The sequence below is a fragment of the Mixophyes fleayi genome, chromosome 5 (genome assembly GCF_038048845.1).
Source record: "Mixophyes fleayi isolate aMixFle1 chromosome 5, aMixFle1.hap1, whole genome shotgun sequence".
NCBI classification, from domain to species: Eukaryota; Metazoa; Chordata; class Amphibia; order Anura; family Limnodynastidae; genus Mixophyes; species Mixophyes fleayi.
In genome coordinates this window covers 168,685,324-168,704,272 of record NC_134406.1, presented here as the reverse complement: position 1 = coordinate 168,704,272, position 18,949 = coordinate 168,685,324, and the positions used below count along the sequence as shown (strand labels likewise).

At 37.8% G+C, this 18,949-nt stretch overlaps 1 protein-coding gene across 3 annotated transcripts in view; it reads left to right on the top strand.

Moving 5' to 3' along the window:
- Positions 1-21: 21 nt before the first annotated feature.
- Positions 22-18,949, top strand: part of ACD (ACD shelterin complex subunit and telomerase recruitment factor) — a 33,950-nt gene continuing 15,022 nt past the window's right edge. The window contains exons 1-10 of one of the 3 annotated variants that reach the window (XM_075212996.1): positions 22-134; positions 1,613-1,737; positions 4,351-4,475; positions 7,085-7,175; positions 9,603-9,682; positions 10,529-10,573; positions 11,242-11,294; positions 13,511-13,653; positions 15,047-15,128; positions 16,712-16,774. In XM_075212996.1, coding sequence (XP_075069097.1) covers positions 1,630-1,737; positions 4,351-4,475; positions 7,085-7,175; positions 9,603-9,682; positions 10,529-10,573; positions 11,242-11,294; positions 13,511-13,653; positions 15,047-15,128; positions 16,712-16,774 — 790 coding nt within the window. In that variant the 5' untranslated portion in view covers positions 22-134; positions 1,613-1,629. Of the gene's footprint in view, positions 135-1,612; positions 1,738-4,350; positions 4,476-7,084; positions 7,176-9,602; positions 9,683-10,528; positions 10,574-11,241; positions 11,295-13,510; positions 13,654-15,046; positions 15,129-16,711; positions 16,775-18,949 lie in introns of those variants that run through there. The other 2 variants (XM_075212997.1, XM_075212998.1) reach the window with 2 other exon arrangements.

Genomic DNA, 18,949 nt, shown 5'->3' with positions numbered 1-18,949 from the left:
TGGCGCGAAAGAGGCGACCCGCTGTCTGCTCTGCACCGTCAGGGATGTCCCCGTATGGACTGAGCTCAGCCTAACGTGTCACATGGAATGACGTCTACATTCGGTTATCTGTGTGGAGCACGGCTAAGTTCTAGGTATATATTACACTGGACAGAGGCCCAGGACATGTCCCTCAGCTGCGCCCTATTCTATGTATAGTTGTTGTGCTGTGCAGGCTATCTTTGTAACTATGGTAAATGCGCCACTGAGCCTGGTCACAGCGCCTCCTGCCGGTGGCCCATATAGGTCTGCAGGAGAAGGTTCATTTGCTTGCTCTCAGCAGGGAGAACTGTGCTGCCTGCTAATACAGAAGCAGTGGCTTTCCTGTATGATAAAGTGTGTTTATATCTCGTTATTTACAGTTCTGTCATACTAGTTATTTATGCCTTCATATCATTTTATTTACTATAGCTGACTGTTCTAACTCCCAACAGGTGGAGCTATGCAAGATAACTTTGTATGCGAAAATCGCAAAATTGTTATGTGGCATAATTCAGATTAAAGCCAGGGGCTACACACAAAATAAAGTAGAGCTTAGGAACCAGTCAGATTTAGTTATGCTATGGAGACCCTGGTTCTCTACTGTGATGAGGGAGGTATTAGTTCCAGCAATAATACTGCTAGTCTAATAAGGGAACAGTAGCTGGCTAGTATATGGTATGCTATGCAGGTTTGTGGGATATGTAGATGGGTTCTGAACTCCTAAAGCTTCACCCAACAGTATAGGGCCTGATGGTACCTAATAAAAAAAAGTGTTCAGTATATGTGCTGTGGAAAAAATATTGTCAGGTAGAACTAACTTTGTATGGTGCTTTTGGTGGTAACTTACCTGTTCTTGCAGCTTTGTGTGTATCAATTATCCTTGTAGGCATACAATTTTCTGTATTATATGGTGCTTACAATTTTAGATCTTAAATTTGATCTTTCTATTTTTTTCCACCTTGTGTAATTCAGGTGGATTTTAATCCTATAAAGCAGATGTGGGATGGTTATCAAGGTGCAGTTTCAAAGTTCTGAGGCCCAATGTATCACACCTTCTAAATGGGAAAAGTGGAGGTGTTGCCTATAGCAACTATCAGATTCTAGCTATCATTTATCTAGTACACTCTAGAGCAGTAGTAGGCAATATGGGCCTGTGACCTGTTGAGTCTCCACCTGCGACATCCCAGCTGGCTCCCTCCTTCCTCTGTTCAGCCCCTCTAAGCAGTAAGGCTGCTCATGCGGCCCTCAGTTTCACTCACGTTGGAATAATTATTGCGCTTTTAAGCCATTAAAAGCCAAATTGCTATAACTTATGTAAATTAGTGTATAACATGAATTTAGGTTCATGTTAGAAGCTTAACTTTTAAGCTAGATGTTTTCCACTTTTGGGTATTGACCTCTGCTGTGTTTGAAGGTACCCTTCAGAATATTGACATATTTTTATTTGCAGTAGTGACAGATATACTCTGTTAGTAGTGAAAATAAAATGTTTCTTAATCGCCACATAGCACATGACAGTGTTGTGTCAAGAATGTAAATGTGTATAGGTGTATTTATAAACATTACTTTTATTATGAATATATATTCACAGGAACTAAGACAGCAGATATGGCTGCATACCATTCTTGCATTGGCTACCCCTGGATTCTTGATGCCATTGCTAAGTATGACCAGGAAATTGTCAAACAGAAACCTGTTCCTGCCCAGGTAGTTGAGGTAGGTTGTGTATGAATGCCATGTTTATTTTCCCTTTAACAAAGTTTTTGTTTTTTTAAACTCTTTATTTATTACAAGAGGAAACAACATGAAAAAATACAAACAGCAAATAAAACAGAAGATTATAAGACCACAAGATGTCTCCTCTTATTTTAATTTTACTAGTGGGGGGGGGTGAGAAGAGAGAAAATTCAGGGGTGGGGGGGGAGGGAAAGGCACATATATCGCCAGATCAATTGCTAATGAAAGATATAAGCAACATGTCCAAGGTTTAATGACCTATGTAATTAAAAAACAAATGTAAACACATACAGGTCTGTGACCCACAGCGCACGACACCCAGCCTGGAGAATCTGGAGGCGGGGGGAATTTATAATTGGCTAATAGAGATCACCTTTGACGTTTCATGGCGGCACGAACGGAGATGGGAGAGAGATCGGGGCTAAACAACCCCCAAGTGTTCACACACTCCAAACAACTCCTAAATTTACCAGTGCTTTTAAAGAATAAAACCCATTATAAAGATGAGACTTTATCGTACATTAACCCAGTTAAGTTATGCTGCCCTTGGACAACTTGTAGAGTGATGAGTGGGTGCTGAATATGTAGTCGGAGCAACGAATCCTTTTAGATCGCTGGGTTCCTTCCGAAAACACCCTGCTGGCCAAACAGTTCCAGTGGTCGTCTTGCTTGATGTTCGTTTGCCGCTCTGCCCAAAAGCTCTCTACCGTTTTGGTAGGAATCTGAACCTCGGTCTCCCTGCTCCAGCAGGCTTACCAGGTAAACAAACCCACGAGAAACTACGGATGGAGCAGAGGTTCTCGGCAGTCAGTCGGGACGAGAGGATGTGTACCACAGAAGTGTCTATATCACAGGATTTGGAGCAAGAATCACAAGATAACTGATGAGAGACGGGAATCTACATCAGGGTAAATAAATTCTAGAACACTTCCCTGCTAGCCTTTTTCCACCGGTCCAAGTTTCCCATACTAGGAATCCCTCCCTGTAGGGTTATCCACAGGTCAGTGTTGCTAGGATTGGCTGGGAGGTGTTAGTGGGATGTAGAAGAGCAGGGACCAGCATTGTCTCCACGGGCAGTCCACACCTGCTGAGGTAGTCTAGGAGACAACAATGATTTTCTCAACTGGTTAATGAGATTCTTAATCCCTATTGATGAAGCGCAAATCTTTCTTTTAACCTCTTACAAGCATCCGGTAAAGTTGATAAAAAGACAGCAGAATGGAATGCTCCCTGTAGTCTTTGCTGTCACTGGTGCATAACAGGGTCCCCTTAAAACTTATTTATGTAAGCGGGAATCACACAGCTCTTTTCAGCAAAGGAAGGAGGGAGTTTACATAATGCAGACTGCATGTCCCTCTGATCTTAGACATGCTGCGTTACCTCCCTATATTGTGTGGAGGAGATCACATGATTCCAAAGAGAACTGCTCTGGGCAAATAATATCAAGTTCAGTCTTATTCTCTGCTTTTTTCCCCAACCAAGCTTCACCCACTGCCCCAGCAATTCAATAAGAGCTGTGACCTCGGGTGAAGGGTTGCAGGGCATCAAACTGAAAACAAGATTTGAGGCATACAGGGTATATAGCAGGAAGGAGGTGGGGGAAGGATAAAGGGGATCGGGGATTGGATATAAAAGAGGGGTTGCACATTTTATTTTTAATTAGTATGTTTTCTTTTACTGACTCCCACAAGTCCTGGTTTTGACAGCCATGTTGTTAGTGTGGTTGTACAAAGGCATTTTGACTGATTTTGTTGTTGGTAATATTTTTTCTTTCTGTGATCCTTGTGATAACCCTCACTGGTAACATTGGATGAATTAAATTCTGGCATTGTGTCATCTACTTTTTTAACTCTGAATTGGTCTGAATTTGATATTTCATAAATCCTAATAAACTAATGTTATTGAATGGTAACATTAGTTCACCTGTTGATGATTTATTTTTATTTATTTTTTAACAGCGACACTATAGTCCACAAGATTATAATTCATTTTGGATGTGTCATAATTCTGAACAGCTGGTGATTGTATTGTTACGTGTGTGTGTAGTATCTGACCAGTTGTCCTGTATGGGAGCATTCATCATTAACAGTTTAAATGATCTGCCATGTAGTTTGTCCCACCACAGTTTTGCCTTATTGACCACAGATAGCCATTCAGCAATCATCTTGAACTAATAAATCCTCCAGGTGTTGGGCCAGCAATATTCTTTAACTTTAAAGGGGGTGAACATAACTTAAGGTAGCCACTTGTACATACATGGATTTAGTTGACTAATATAATATTTTTTGTGCTTTGGTAACTTTAGGGGAGATTAAGTTTAAAGTGATGTCACTGTTTGCCTCTGGAACAGTCCGTGAAGGCACTCCAGAGTGATGTTTCTCCACTAATTTTTCTTTTTGAGTGCGCCGAAAATTGAGCGTAAATTCCTTACCGTAATAGGCGGCAGTGTGCTTAGCCGAATGTTATGGTTATGCCTGGTGGCACATCACTTTGAATTGAATCTGGCCCTTTAAATGTGGTATTCTAGCAATGCAAATAGGTTCATTTTATTAACGTTTTCATTTGTCGTTTTTTTAACCTTTTTTCTGTTAGTTTGTGAAGATGCCAAACCCATCTACAGAGGACTGCCAGTGTCCAGAAGTTGTTATACATATTTCTGATCAGAAGTATTACATTAGAGCAGTTATCACCAAGGAAGCCAAGGAAACGCTAGAAAGGTCTGTTCACTTACAGATATGCCTGTTTTAATGTACCTCAAAAAATGTACGCTTTCTTGGATGTCCAATATAGTTGATGTGTATACTGTATATAAAAAAAAAACAGCATGTTTTCCTTGCTTAATAGTTTATATCCTACACTAATCCACCATCTTCTTTTTCCAATCCTTCACTAACCCTAGTATCTCCATCATTTCATAACCTCCTGCTCATAACTATCTCCTGTATATAGACTACTCCCAAATAACCCCACTTTTCATTTACTTACTCTTGCTCCATAATCCTATAAGTAGATATTCGAATCACTGCTTGTATGGGTAGCTATACACAATTAGACAGCCTATTTGGCTGCTTAAAACCTGGTTAGATTTGTTTTTGTTTGTGGTATATGTAATGTAGACGCTGTAGTCTATTTTTTTTTTTTATTTTTTTTAAATCTTTAATTAGTTTTTCTCAGAAGTCAGAAAAAGACATGACAGTAACAGTAACAAACACAAAGTATACAATACCAATTACTTATTTAGATGCGTTCATATACAATCAAAATTTTACTCCAGTGACTGAATTTGCTTAAATTATACATCGACAGTATATATAACTTTATGCTTATAACAATTTAAAATCTATATTGAAGAGAACAAGAAAAAATACGGTTTTAAGGAAAACAAAAGAAAAAAAGGGGGGGGTGGTGGAGTAGTTGCCACTTTAGCGAGCAGAAGTCAGCCAAACAGTACAGATCAATCTTTTTCCAACCTAGTAGTTGTCTGTGTCTTTTAGGGAATATAGAGGGGATAAGACTGGAGATTATTTTTGTGATTTTTCTCTGTATTCAGAGTGAACTCAAATCCTCAGCATCCAAGAGAGTAAACAGTATCTTTCGACTCGAATAGATTTTTTTATTTTTTTTCATTAGGCGGGTCGAGAATTAGCTTAATTGTTTAAGTAAATACCAAGTAGTATATTCAAATAATTTATAGATATTTTGTTGGATCGAGGGTTCTAGCGACTCAATATAAGTGCCCCATTTCTTCTGAAATCTTTCTCCACCTTTTTCTATGTCCGGAAGAGTGGCTCTTCTGTCCAAATAAATAATATTCAAAATTTCAATTTTGAGCATCTCTAGAGATGGAGGTACTGGCGATGCCCAAAATCGCAGAATCAGTTTCTTTGCTACCGTAACCAATACAGTCAGAGCAGGTAAAATCCCATAGCCGGGTAGGCATTCCTTCCAACTGTTGAAGTCAGCCAACAAGAGGGGTTCTGCGGCTAATGCCACCCCTGATTTAAATGTGTTGTTAATAAAATCAACAACTTTATACCAAAATTTCCTAATCTTCCTGCAGTTCCAGAAGTTATGTAACCAGTCTGCTTTTTGAGATTTGCACTTTGGGCATAGACTTGTCTCTCCCTCAACCATAAACCTACGTCTTGACTGTGGTATATATGCTCTATGAATCACCTTTAAGTGTATTTCCTGGAGATGAGCAGTAGATAAGGATTTCCAGATAAATTCAAAGTGCCGAGTTAAGGTGATTGGCTCATTTATACTAGAGATGTCTTTTTGCCACGCCTTCACTGTTCGGTTCCAGGGGGTTATATTTTGTGTAGATAGTAGATCTGCATAAATATACCTAAATTTTAAATTTGATATTTTTCAAAAAGGAGAGCAGACTTTCCAAACTATCTGGGTTTTCTCTAGATTTCCTCGGATCTAGGTTTGAGTTTGCATAATGCCTAAGTTGGAGATACATAAAAAACTGAGAATTAGGGGTCCCTAGTTTTTCTCTTAATTGCTCAAAGGAATAAATCCTGCCACCCGGGTCAAATATGTCCCTTATTGCCATTATTCCTTTATCACGCCATGCGAGAAAGTTAATATTTTCTAAACTGGGCTGAAATGCAGTATTACCCCAGGTTGGGAGATAAGTAGTGGTTTTAAAGTCTCTATTATACTTTTTGTTAATATGGATCCAAGCTTTGTGTGTATCCTTAAAAAAGATATTTTTATCAAATTGGGGCAGTATCAAGGCTTTAGGTAAATGTAAAAGTGCTGCCGGGGTGTATGGGTGAAATAGAGCGTTTTCAATTTTTTTTTATCAGTATAGCAATTACGTTGAAAAAGCCAGTCAGAGATGTATCTGAATAATGCTGCTCGTGTGAATAAATTTATATCAGGCAAGCCTATTCCTCCTTGTGATTTTCCGAGAATCAGTTTGCTTCTTGGTATACGAGGTTTTTTAGAGTGCCAAATAAATTTGGAAAATAATTTTGTGCAAACATGCGTGTCCAGCTTGTTTAATCCTATAGGGAGCATTTGAATTGGATATGATAGCTTTGGAAAAACGACACTTTTTATGACCGCATTACGCCCTAGGAGAGAGAGTGGGAGATCATGCCATTTGGTTAAAAGCATTGAAATTTGTTTGATAATAGCAGGGTAATTGGCTTCATACAGGTTTTGGAGCATAGCTGGGATATGAATTCCTAAATACTTGATTTTGGTATGACTCAGCGTAGTCTAGTTTTTAAAATCACATAATCACATATTTTGGTATGTGTGTGGCCCCAAAGGAAACTCAAGTGTTTCTCTTATTTATTTTTTTCTTCAGGGAAGATGAGCACTTTACAGTAGCTGATATCAAGAACAAAATTATCATCTTGAAGAAATTCAATGTGTGTTTTACAGCAGTAGAAGATCTAGTAAGTGCTCAGCTAGGATACATTTACTGTGTTTTTGTCATTGTTGAACATTTCAAAATAAATTAAATGGCACCGTTCTTGTAATCTTCAAACTTAGAATATTTTTACTACAGTTGCTATACCCATTTTTATAACCTTCTGTAGCTATTTAACTTGCATTTATTCCCAAGTTACATTTAGTTTTCGGTTGAGAGATAGCATTTAACAAAAGAAAATGCTACTTGAACAAAGTTTTGTTTTCTAAATATCTATTGAATGGTAACATTAGTTCAGTAGTGCATTAGAAAAACATTACTTTTATTGACTTTCTCTGCACAGAAATGTGTTGCAGGAATATGAGCTTGTGGAGGAAAAACAATAGTAGTCTATTTTGTAAACAAACATAAATCTTCTTTTATTATAGAAAATTCTAACAAACTAAATATATTTGGAGCAAAATAATCTTTATGATTCATCAAGGAACACAAAGTTTTTTTGTGATAGAATGGAAATTGCAGGCAGATAAGCTTGTATTAAACAACAAGGATCTCGGGAAATGTTTCTTGTTGAATATGGTTCTGCCAATACTACACTTGCCATATGCAGACAGACACAACACATTGCAGGATTAACATAATGCAAATGTTTATAGGAAGTCCCATCAGAACGCACAGTTAAAAAATAGAATTATTAAATACATTAACACCTGTTAATATAATCATCAAAGAAAAAAAAATTGTTTATTTTATCAATTTTTAAATATATTTATCATGATATTAATGCCTACTGTATATAAAATTATTGTTTACAGTTGCTGTTCATTGCAAATACATGTTCTAGCACGCATATGCGACAGTCATCACTATCTATCAACACTTACACCTGACCTGCAGCGGGTGCTAGTGATACTGCTAAAAATCGCATACCTTAGATATGCCCAGAGCTTGAATGGAATAGATGTGCGTGTGCTCAACCTTTGCACTCCCTTACTGTACATTGACTACGTGCATACGCCCCTTCCTTCCCCTGTTCCGCCCTTGAAATTGTAGGCTGTCGCAAGTGTCCTTTGCATTCGAAGATGAATTGCATGTACTTGCGTTCACTTGTGTATAGTCTATTTCTGAGCATGTGCAGAGCAATTTTACAGAAAATACGGAGTGTATCAGCATTTACATTCCTTAATGAATCAGGCCCTGTGTCTTTAAGATGGTGTTATGTGCGTATTGTCGCTAACCAATAACGATTGTCGAACCTCGATTTGTGTTTCCAACGCACAAAGATTTATTCGCAAATAGTAGAATATGTTCAAGCGAAGTTATATTAATAAATACAGCCGTTACTTATCGCAGGCGCTCTGGATCCAGTGTGCAGTCATTCAATCATGAAAGTCTGGGGACAAGATGTCTGAACACTAGATGTGAAGCTGCTGCTTATATACACACAGAAATACAGTAATACAATGAAGATGGTATAGCTTGTTTCTATTGGTCCAGGTCTCAGGAAGGTCCAAGGGGTTGTCAATCATTGGCTAGTTCATTCTAAGGAATCCAAAGGAGGGGTCACCTCTCCAGGGGGTATGCTCTGCTCTTCCCGCCAAGATTCCTTAGTCTTAAGTAGTTCATAATTTCCTATCATTCATAACTTGTGTATGCACTCTGCGATTCCCTCGCAGAGTGAACCAAACAGTAGGAAATGTTAAGAGGTTTATTATGATACCACTTATGATATGATTCCTTCAACCTGTTCCGTATATTTCACTAATATGCATGTAACTCTGATATAACATATAAATACTACTATATTTCGACATAACTGACTGTGTTGCAACTGCCATTAATGTGTACTATTTTATAAGTATGCGTGTTTGTGCGAATGTATGGTAAAAGACCAATTACTGTTGCTGCCACGTGTAGTGGATGCGTACGCCCTTTCACGCCGTAGCGTGCCCTTGTACGTCATAGCGTACCGTACGCATCTTTTCAGACAAAGACAACAAAGTTTGCTCGACTTTAATTGAAATTACTTTATCCAATTTGCTGACTTCGACAATGGCTTTTCCACTAACAATACAAAGCACTTCATATGCCTTTGAAAACACTTGTTTACATAAGTATTATACACATGCTCAATACATCGTAAACCTTTATAATGGGATAGCAATATTTTTCTATGAGAACATTCAGATCTGAAATTATTGTTTTGTGCATATTAATAAAATATTTGTCTAATGTATCCGCCTAAGTGTATAATGATATTAAGTTGGTGTTACTGGAAACCGTTTATTAGAAACCATTTTAAACAAACTTACACAGGACATTTTTTTATTGAAATAAGAAGGTATGGAGACAAGACATGTTCACTTTCTGTACTAATACAAATACATGCTGTGGCTTACATATGAGTGTCTGTTGACTTTTTGCACTTATACAAGTGTTTCCCTTGTTCTAGAATAGCTGTGAATTTTACCTAACTGTTCAGCACTTCAGTGTGCTGGCAATGGAGGCCAACGCAGTGAACCTAATGAACTGGTGAGTGATGATACTGGTTGCCTAGCTAAAATTCAGCCTTAGACCATGATAAAATGAATTGAGATTAACTTAACAACTAACAAATGTGGTGAAACTCAGCAACAAACAAGATATTCGCCTTGATTTGTCTTGTACAAGTTAGACTAACAGAAGCTAAATAATTGAATGCTATATGATTGGTGACTGCACCTTTGTGATATTTGTGTCATGTAAATAAATGACGTCAACTGTTTTATTACACTAATAAATATCGAGAGACACACAGAGTCGTCATCACAATGTGTTCTACGATTGGATAATAACTAGAATAATTAGCATTATTTGTTTAGATAGTAAGACCGGAAAGTCAAGCATACCATTGACCAAAATAACTAACATTCCAAGATAAAAGATGTTTTGTTGTGGTGTCTTTCTTGGGACTGTGGTTAGGAGGACCTAACTGTGGCAAGTGGGCGTCTGTAAGTTAGTTGCGTTAAAGCTTATTGTTTCACTATATATAGCAGTCTGTCATGTTACTGGACCATATATGAACTACATTTATGAAAGATTGGTGAAATCCAAAGCAAATTCTTAGACTGGATTATACTTAAGAAAATAGTTGGATTTTAATTTATTTAGTTTCATTTGACTTTCAATAGGAAGGCTTATCAATTGTTTCTGTAAGTAAAGCATAAGATCTGTCAAGCATGTCTTCTGTTTATTATCCAGAAGGTTCTCGTTGTTTGTCTTACTGTAGGATCTGTACAAGAATTAATCTATTAAATGTGAGGGTTGTATTTATTCTGTAAGATCTTCTCCTGAAAAGTAGTAAAATAATATGTAAAATAAGGTGTTCTGTTGTTTCAGTAACATGGAGCCAGGAGTGAGGCAGAAGATCAATGAACTGTGGCAGTAAGTTACACTTTGTAATTGGAGCTCAGGGATGTCATGACAAACACAGAGGGTATTCTAATAATTTATATTTCTTTATCTATATATTATTTTTCCCAATAGGACTCAAAGCTCTTTACATTGTTGCAGAGGGATAGGCAGCCATATTGGGCACACTCAGCTGCTATTCTGTGGTATCATTGACATCAGTCCATGCCCTGTTGGGACTTAAAGTCTTAATTCAATAACACACATACACGTCCACTTTTGTTGAAAGCCAATTAGCTTACTAGTATATTTTTGGACTGTGGCACTTTATACGTATATAATCTCTATTGTGTCAGTGGTTTCCGAATCTTCTGTGAGAATGGCTCTTACCCATTGGTAGGCAGCAGGAGCTCTGCTGAGACCCCACATGGTAAATTCAAGCAAATGATGTTCTGTAATGAACTTCTCACAGTGGTACTGTTCCATTAGACTCTATGCCTGGTAATTCCTACTACTCTTGAGACATCACCATCCATGACATTTGTTCTGGTAGATAGTCTGCCCCTACAGCATTGTATAACCGGTCATTTTAAAACCACTATGGTGCTGAATCAATCCATTTTTTGTGTTTACACTGATTAGTTGCCACATATACTTTTCTAGTGTTACTTTACTATGTAAAAATGCTGCCTCTGTTTCAGAAATTACATGAAAGAACGTGAAATGAGCGAGTCTTCTGACATGAACTTATCAGGTCAGTTTACTGCAGAGTTTTACTGTTCTCTATATGCTTTTTGTAGTGATTTAATGGAAAACATTGCACCTATGTTAAGTTATGTTTACAATTCTGTTTGTGAATTATGTGGTTTCCTCATATTTGATTACCATATAATCATACATCCATTTCTGTCTCAGAAACTACCCAGATTGTCCATAGCAATATATATCCCGATAATGCATGTTTAAATATCTTAGAGCAAATAGGCAATGCATTGTATGCAGCAGAAAAATACTCACTCTCTCATTTAGATGGAGGAGAAAATCCATCTTAAGAGTGCACATTGAGCACACCATGTTTTGATACATTTTTTCTTTTGCGTGCAGTACTATGGTAGTTCTTCTAGTCTGAGTCTGTGAATAGGGTGAGGGCGGGTAGAATGGCTAATGTAAAAGTTTATAGCTGTAACTCTTATGCTGAATTATAAAGCTATATTTCAGGGAGCTAAGGATATTGGGACCAAATGACCTGAATATGCATAAACTGTGAAAGCTATACTGCATGTACTTGGGAAAGATGTAATGTTTGTACTGGTGAATGTAACTGGGTAATGGGGGAGTGGATGGAGCTAGATAATACATTACTATGTGTACTGTTCTCTGATGCCAGAAAACAAACCTGAAAACATGATGCAACTATTCACTGCTTGGGTTTATTTCACTGCCTGCTACCTGATATCACTGTCTAGAGATGTTATTATATAACAGTGTTGGCTAACCTGTGACACTCCAGGTGTTGTGAAACTACAAGTCCCAGCATACCCTTCCAGCAACAAGCTGCTATATATTGGCAAAGCATGCTGGGACTTGTAGTTTCACAAAATCTGGAGTGTCACAGGTTAGCCAGTGTCCTAGGATGTTCTATGCAACTAAACATCCATCTTTATGCCCTTCCTTTTGACCATATTCCCTTTCAGTGCTTTTTCTTTTCAATTGTTGATTTTTAGGTATATTATTTATCTGTCGCTATTGATTATTTCACCCAGGAAGGGTCTGTCTGCATTTGTAAATTACAGTATAACTAGCTGGCTTGTGTATTATTGAGAGTTGTAATGATCTTTTATGTTTCTGGCTTTTCATAGTTAACTGGAATGGTTTTCCATTTATATACTCAGTGGTCACTTTATTAGATACACTTTTCTAGTATTGGGTAGGATTCCTCTTTACCCCCAGAACAGCCTGAATTATTTGTGGCATTAATTCAACAAGGAGCTGGAAACATTCCTTAGAGATCTATGATTTATCGGCTGCACATTAATGCTGCAAATCTCCTGTTCCACCACATACTAAAGGTGCTCTATTGGACTGAGATCTGGTCACTGTGGAGGCCATTGGGTGTTTTTTGCTTTGCGCACCATTTTTTTGTAAATTGTAGAGGCTATTGTGCAGGTTATTCCAGAAGATTGTCAGTTTCTGAGATGCTCAAACCAACCCATCTGGCACCAATAGTCAGTCCACGGTCACATTTTTTCTTCATTCTGGTGTTTGGTCTGAGCAACATCTGAACCTCTTGACCATGTCTGCTTGCCTTAGATATTTGCAATAATGAGCAGGCATACCTAATAAAGTGGCCACTAAGTCTATATACTGTTGTGGCAAAAAATAACAGGCCCACTAAATTCATAAAATACCCTTGGAAAAATACTGCCTGCTTTAGTCTGCAGCACATAATTACTGGGGAGCCCTGTCTTTCCATCATACTTACCTAGTCTCCTGGAATGTCCTCCCGACTCCTGAACTTCGGGTAGTTGTCCTGGACCCCCAGAAACCTGGCCTTCCTCCTGACTCCTGCCCACTTTCTAGTCAAGTAGCGGGATGGTGGCCTCAATGATGTAATTATCTTGCATTGCATCCTGTCTGCACTCTTGAAGAGGTTTTTAAAGTAGACAAGTATGCTTTACATTGTGATTTAGAGGTGAACTAAAATATGTCACCCCACCCAAATATAAATATGTCCTCTTATTTTAAATGTGTGCCACATGGTTTTGCCAAGTTGCAATATTGCGCTTTCAAGCTGGATTTCCTCCTAACTCTAAATGAGTAAATGAGGCCCTCTGTATTCTTTGCTTTAAAATAACACATGGTATAGATTATACTGGTTAGAGACTATCCTCATAGAATTTTGATATGTCATTAATATGTTGAATGTTTCTCTTAGTTTCCTTTAGATTAATGTGTCTTTCATTTAATTAGACGTGTCTCTTACCCAGTTGCTTATGGTTGAAACTGAAGAGAAATTCAGAGCTTTGAAATCCGTTGCTGAACACTGCCTTGATCTCAACTTATTTGAAACCCAAGAGATCCCAAGACAAGCAAGGACAAAATGGAGCAACAAGGTATAAACCTGGGCAGTGTGAATGATCTAGATATAACTTTACTTTTCTTTTTCGGATTATCCATTTAACGCTGCATGTAAAGATGCACTTGCCCACTTGTGTTTTTGCGTCTGTATCTTGAATTGCACATATTTTGAGATAAATGCATTCTAAAATAGAGTTCATAGTTGCGTTTGGAGCAAAGCTACTGCAGTCATCATTATCAACTTCTAAGCGTACACGCAAACTATGGAAAAGATACACCTCCTAAAAGGTTTATCTAAAGAGATGTGTAACCACGGACGCATCTCGCAGGGGCATGACTAACTTGCGTCTCTACGTCTTTACTATATTACTCTTGCAATCAAACGCACCTGATCCACCTCTCAATGTGTAAGGGGCCATAAGTGCAACTCAAAATACAGGAGTAATTTGTGCGTGTAATTTTACTTAAAATGTAAAATTACAGTGCACAAATGCACTTGTGTACAACTCTAAATGAGGGTTTTATGCTCATTGTGCTGTTTTTTCTAACTCTGCACTTAGTTGTAGTTCTGGACATGCTGAGTTGGATGTACGCCTGCTTACTCGGGCTCAGATAAACAAGTCACACACATATTATATTAATAGGATATTGACGGCATGTTATAAAACCTTTCTTTTTTATTTTTTTATTTTTTTTTGCTACTCATTCATATGCAAGAAGTATTATATTTGCTGTATTACATCAAGAATAACAGTGAATGTGTGTTTTGCTATCAAAACAAATGTTGTTAAACTTTTCTTGTGCTTATGACCTGGATGTGTGTATGTGTATTTGTGCATGACACATACCCTTCGTATGTGCTAGAGGTGCAGAGCTGGACACGTTTTGAGATGCCTACACCTCAACATATGGGTGTAAATACACTATTTTTACCTATGGCTTTTTTGTGTAAATTACACCGAACATGCATCCAATCAGCATAAGGCCCAAAGTGACAAAGTCACATTGTGCAAAAATTGCCTTTAAAAGGAACATCTTTTGTTTCTTATTCTATGAAGGGAGAAACCTAACATTTGACAGTTCAAAGGTTATTGTTTCGTAAAACAAAATAGACATTCTGCTGTTTCTTGATCATTTGTCCTCTACCGCTGGAATCGATCGATCATTACCATTTAATTTCACCTCTGCAGAACAATTAATATATGCAAATATTCAGAAAAATAAGGTGTACATTGCATTTTGTCTTAGAATTCTTTCGACATTTATTATAGAATAATTTGGAAGTAAGCTCAACTTTCTATTGTGGTATTTATTCCTTTGAATACATGTTATGTTGGTGTCCTTTGTAACTCACATATAGAATTTTGTTTGTTTAAACTCAAAAAAGTTAGCTATATGTTTATTAAATAATTTCTTTTACATTTTCAGGACAGTACGAGCAGTTTTTCCATCCCTGTAAATTTGCTGCTTATCCCTCCACATGAAGAATCTGCACTGGAGCAGATGACAGGTAGTTTGAGTCTGACAATTGTACAAAGCATTGTAAGAGATGATCTTCCTGAATATACTATGGCTGGAAGTCTGTGTGTTGTCCAGACAGCAATACCCAGGGTCTCCCTGCAGCAGGAATAGCATCTTTGGGCTAGATTTTTTGAATATTGTGTTTGGCGGTTCCTGGTACTGTGGTTTTCAGATGGGTTTTTTAGTAGATTAGCGTTTAGTAAATCCAGCGGTTTCACAACAAACTCCCCTTTAGTAGATCTAGCCCTTTGTCTTGTTTACTGTGACTAGGCCTTTACAGCAGATGAACCTCTTGTCCCTGTAGCTGCCATAGCAGTGGAGAAGGCAATAACCTTTTTTTATTTGTTTATTAATCCTGAACCCATCCCCACTTGTTCTGGCATTTTTCACGAAAATGCTTACCTATTCAAATAACTCTCAGGAAATGAAAAGTTAACTCTCTACATAGGTCAGTAAAACAGGGTCTGGCTGGCTCAGCAGCCTATTGGGAACATTTTAAAGGAATAAAAATGCAAGTAGCGCAATGACTGAGGCCATGCTTGCCCACTATGGGACCGGCCCAGTCAGCCCCTGTTATAAAATATATCAATCTTCCTTGTTCAGCACATCAGTGTACCTACATGTATTCAATTGAACCACATATCAAATTGTATATGTGCAAAAGAGATGAAAGATAAAAGTAATCATTTATATATCGCAGTTTATGAAATTGTATTGTTATGCTTCAATGTGGTTATCAATAGAATATATATATAATATATATATCTATTTTTTTTATTATTTTTTTTCTAGGACTTTGGAAAATGCATTTTGTGTTTATGAAGTCGTGATTATGATGTTTATATAGTCTTTGTAGTAATGCTGGTTAGGTGTTTTGGAATAAGGCATAGATTATCACTAAGTAGAAAATTTCAAATGTCTTAAACTGAAATACTTCACCCTTGTGCTGTAGCTTACTGGCTTTTCTTAAATATGCAACTGCTCAGTTTGTTTGTTTATTAGCTGTCCAATTAACAAGTTCTCCAGCCCTTACCAAGTTCATCCACATATGTGCCTGCATTGTTAAATGTTCGTTTAAAAGTAGATCTTTCTTTCCCAGACCTTCCAAACCAGAGGCAGGGGAAGCAGCTGTTTATAGGGGCACATTGCAGTGTTCCTTAGCATTTATCCCAACTGTCTGCTGAGTGATGCTTTTTTATCGTTATACGCTTTCATAAATGACCGTAAGATGTGGTTTAGGATAGCAGGGAATAGATGAGCACTTCCTAAATCAGATCTGTAAGTGGGCTGTAGATGTGATCATGGGTGCAGTGAAAGAGCCTGCCTAAGAAGCTAGTGCACCTATAAATACTTCTCCCTAGGAAGCATCCTCCACACCACCCAGAATGGGGGCAGAGATACCAGAGAAGATAGGGAATTTTGCCATCCTATGTTGTCAATGCATTTTGTCTCGCCACAGATAAGATAAGTTTAAAAGCCATATATCACTGGTAAATTAAACTTTCCAATATAAAAAATGTTTGCATTCTCTACTCCTGAGACATAAAGTAATATGTCTTTCCATTATTTCAGAGTTCAGGAATGACCTTCAGATTACCAATGACATTGAAGCTTGTTCCGACCAAGATAATTCCTGTAAGTTTTTCCAAGACGTCCACAACCCCTCAGAAGCCACATTGAGAGCTCTGTGTTCTAATCTAGTGAGCCTCTTTTGTGCCATGTCCCTGAGAGGCTAATTACAGTGTTTGTTTTTGACAATTCACACATGGCATGGTACATTATTGTTCACTTGCCAGTAGGTGAGCTAAATTTGCAATTCTGGTTACTTTACAAGTAGTTGTAATGTTCTTGTGATGCTCTATGGTATGATCCCATGTGGGCAGCATGTGCAAAGGCTCTGCTTAACAGTATATTCTTACTTTGAGGTATGCCATTTTTCCTCATGATGCAGTTACATGCACATCAGGGTTAAAGCGGGTGGCAAGAGATAAAGCAGTGTGTTTTGGTTTTCTTGGGGGGTTTTTTTGTAATCGGAATTGAGCAGCATGGTTTTTCTAGTGACCAGAGGAGTCGGTGATCTTTTTAGCCACAAGCACTTTCGGTGTGGGCATAGCTGAAAACTGAACATACGCTAAAGAAGAACTCCACCTAAAATTATACCAATAATTGTATAATAATTTTCGTGCACCAGCTCTCTTCGCTACTGCTGATATACTCACTCCTTCGTCTGCCTGCATCTGTCAGTTCTCCATGGGTTTACACATTCTTCAATGTTTAATACAGCAATCAGTGTAAATACGTCTACAATGCATACATTTGCACTGACCACTGTATTCATTCAGAAATATCCAGGTTGCTGAGCTCTGGAGAATTGACTATTACAGACCGAGGAGGGCATCTCGGACACGAAAAGCCCACAGTTATGCCAGTTCCTGGGAGATGGTTTCATTTCTACAAAAATACATTTTAGTTGGATTGTTTTTTGTTTTGTAAAAAGAACCTGCCAGTTTTCACATTATTTGTTGTTTACATGGTGCCTAGTAGACTATATAATGGTAAAATACAAAAAAACAAAACAGATTTTTTTTTTTTTTTAAAAAAAAGATTGTTATTCACATATGAAATAAATATAGGGTGTTTTTAAAATACTTCCTGATTTGTTATTCTTTCCCTATAAAACCTCATTAGGTACTCGTACCCTTTCACTCTTGTATTTGTACTAGTTATACCAATGTCCACTGCTGTCCTTTAGATAACTTAGTACCCAAAGCAAACATTCCCAACGTCCTTGTATCTACACTATACTTCATTGTATGCGCTTATACTCTCAGCTTTCTGTACATTCACAGATGATGTTTGCGCACACACGTGTACATACCCTTCACACCTCCCCCTGCATGACATTAATACACAGTGACCATTGCAATTGTACACGTACATACATGTGCAAGAGAAGATTCTTATTCCGTCCACAAAGCTTGTGACCGTGTCCATAATGATGATGTCATCGCTGGGGCATGGACGGACACACACACACACACACACACACACACACACACACACACACACACACACACACACTGTGCAAATGCAATGACTCTGCTTGGGAGTCATGACTCGTATTGCTCTATATTCACTCCTCTGCAGCATGAAATGAGGATAGAACAATATTGAGTCAATATTATAGTGTCATAGTGCTAAGTTCTATCTATATAGTTTGCACTAAAATGTTCTATGTATGTATAGACTTGAAAGACAGTAACATTTGTTTTCTTGCACACTAGAAACAGAGCTGCAATGTTTTCTTATGAGTGTTACTTTATATTTCTTGTGTGTGTTCATTTATATTTCACAATAGACAAAGTTAGGGCCTCAATTAAAGTTGGATGTATGTCTATTTTGTGGTGTAAATATACATATGCACACCAAAATGCAGAGCGGGGGAGGACAAGTATTGAGTACAGTAAGGACATGTGCACATAAGTGTAGCACTAGGTACAAGAGGCCTGGTGTAAAGATACATGATGATATCAGCAGCACTATCTAGCAACTTCTGATTGGCTGTTTGCGAATGGTGACCCCCAGCAGCTGAGGGATTTTCATTCATAGCGTTGCAGCTGTAAAATGCTAATCTGTGGTCATATAGTCACATTTCCTATTGGCTGGACTACTGCAGGAAAGAAGATTCCTATTGGATTTATAAAGTGGTTAATGACAGATTTGGGTGTGTTTGTATTTAATTAAATTGTAACTTTCACATTTATTAATAACACTGCCCATACACTATTTTCTGTTGTGTGTGTGTGTGAC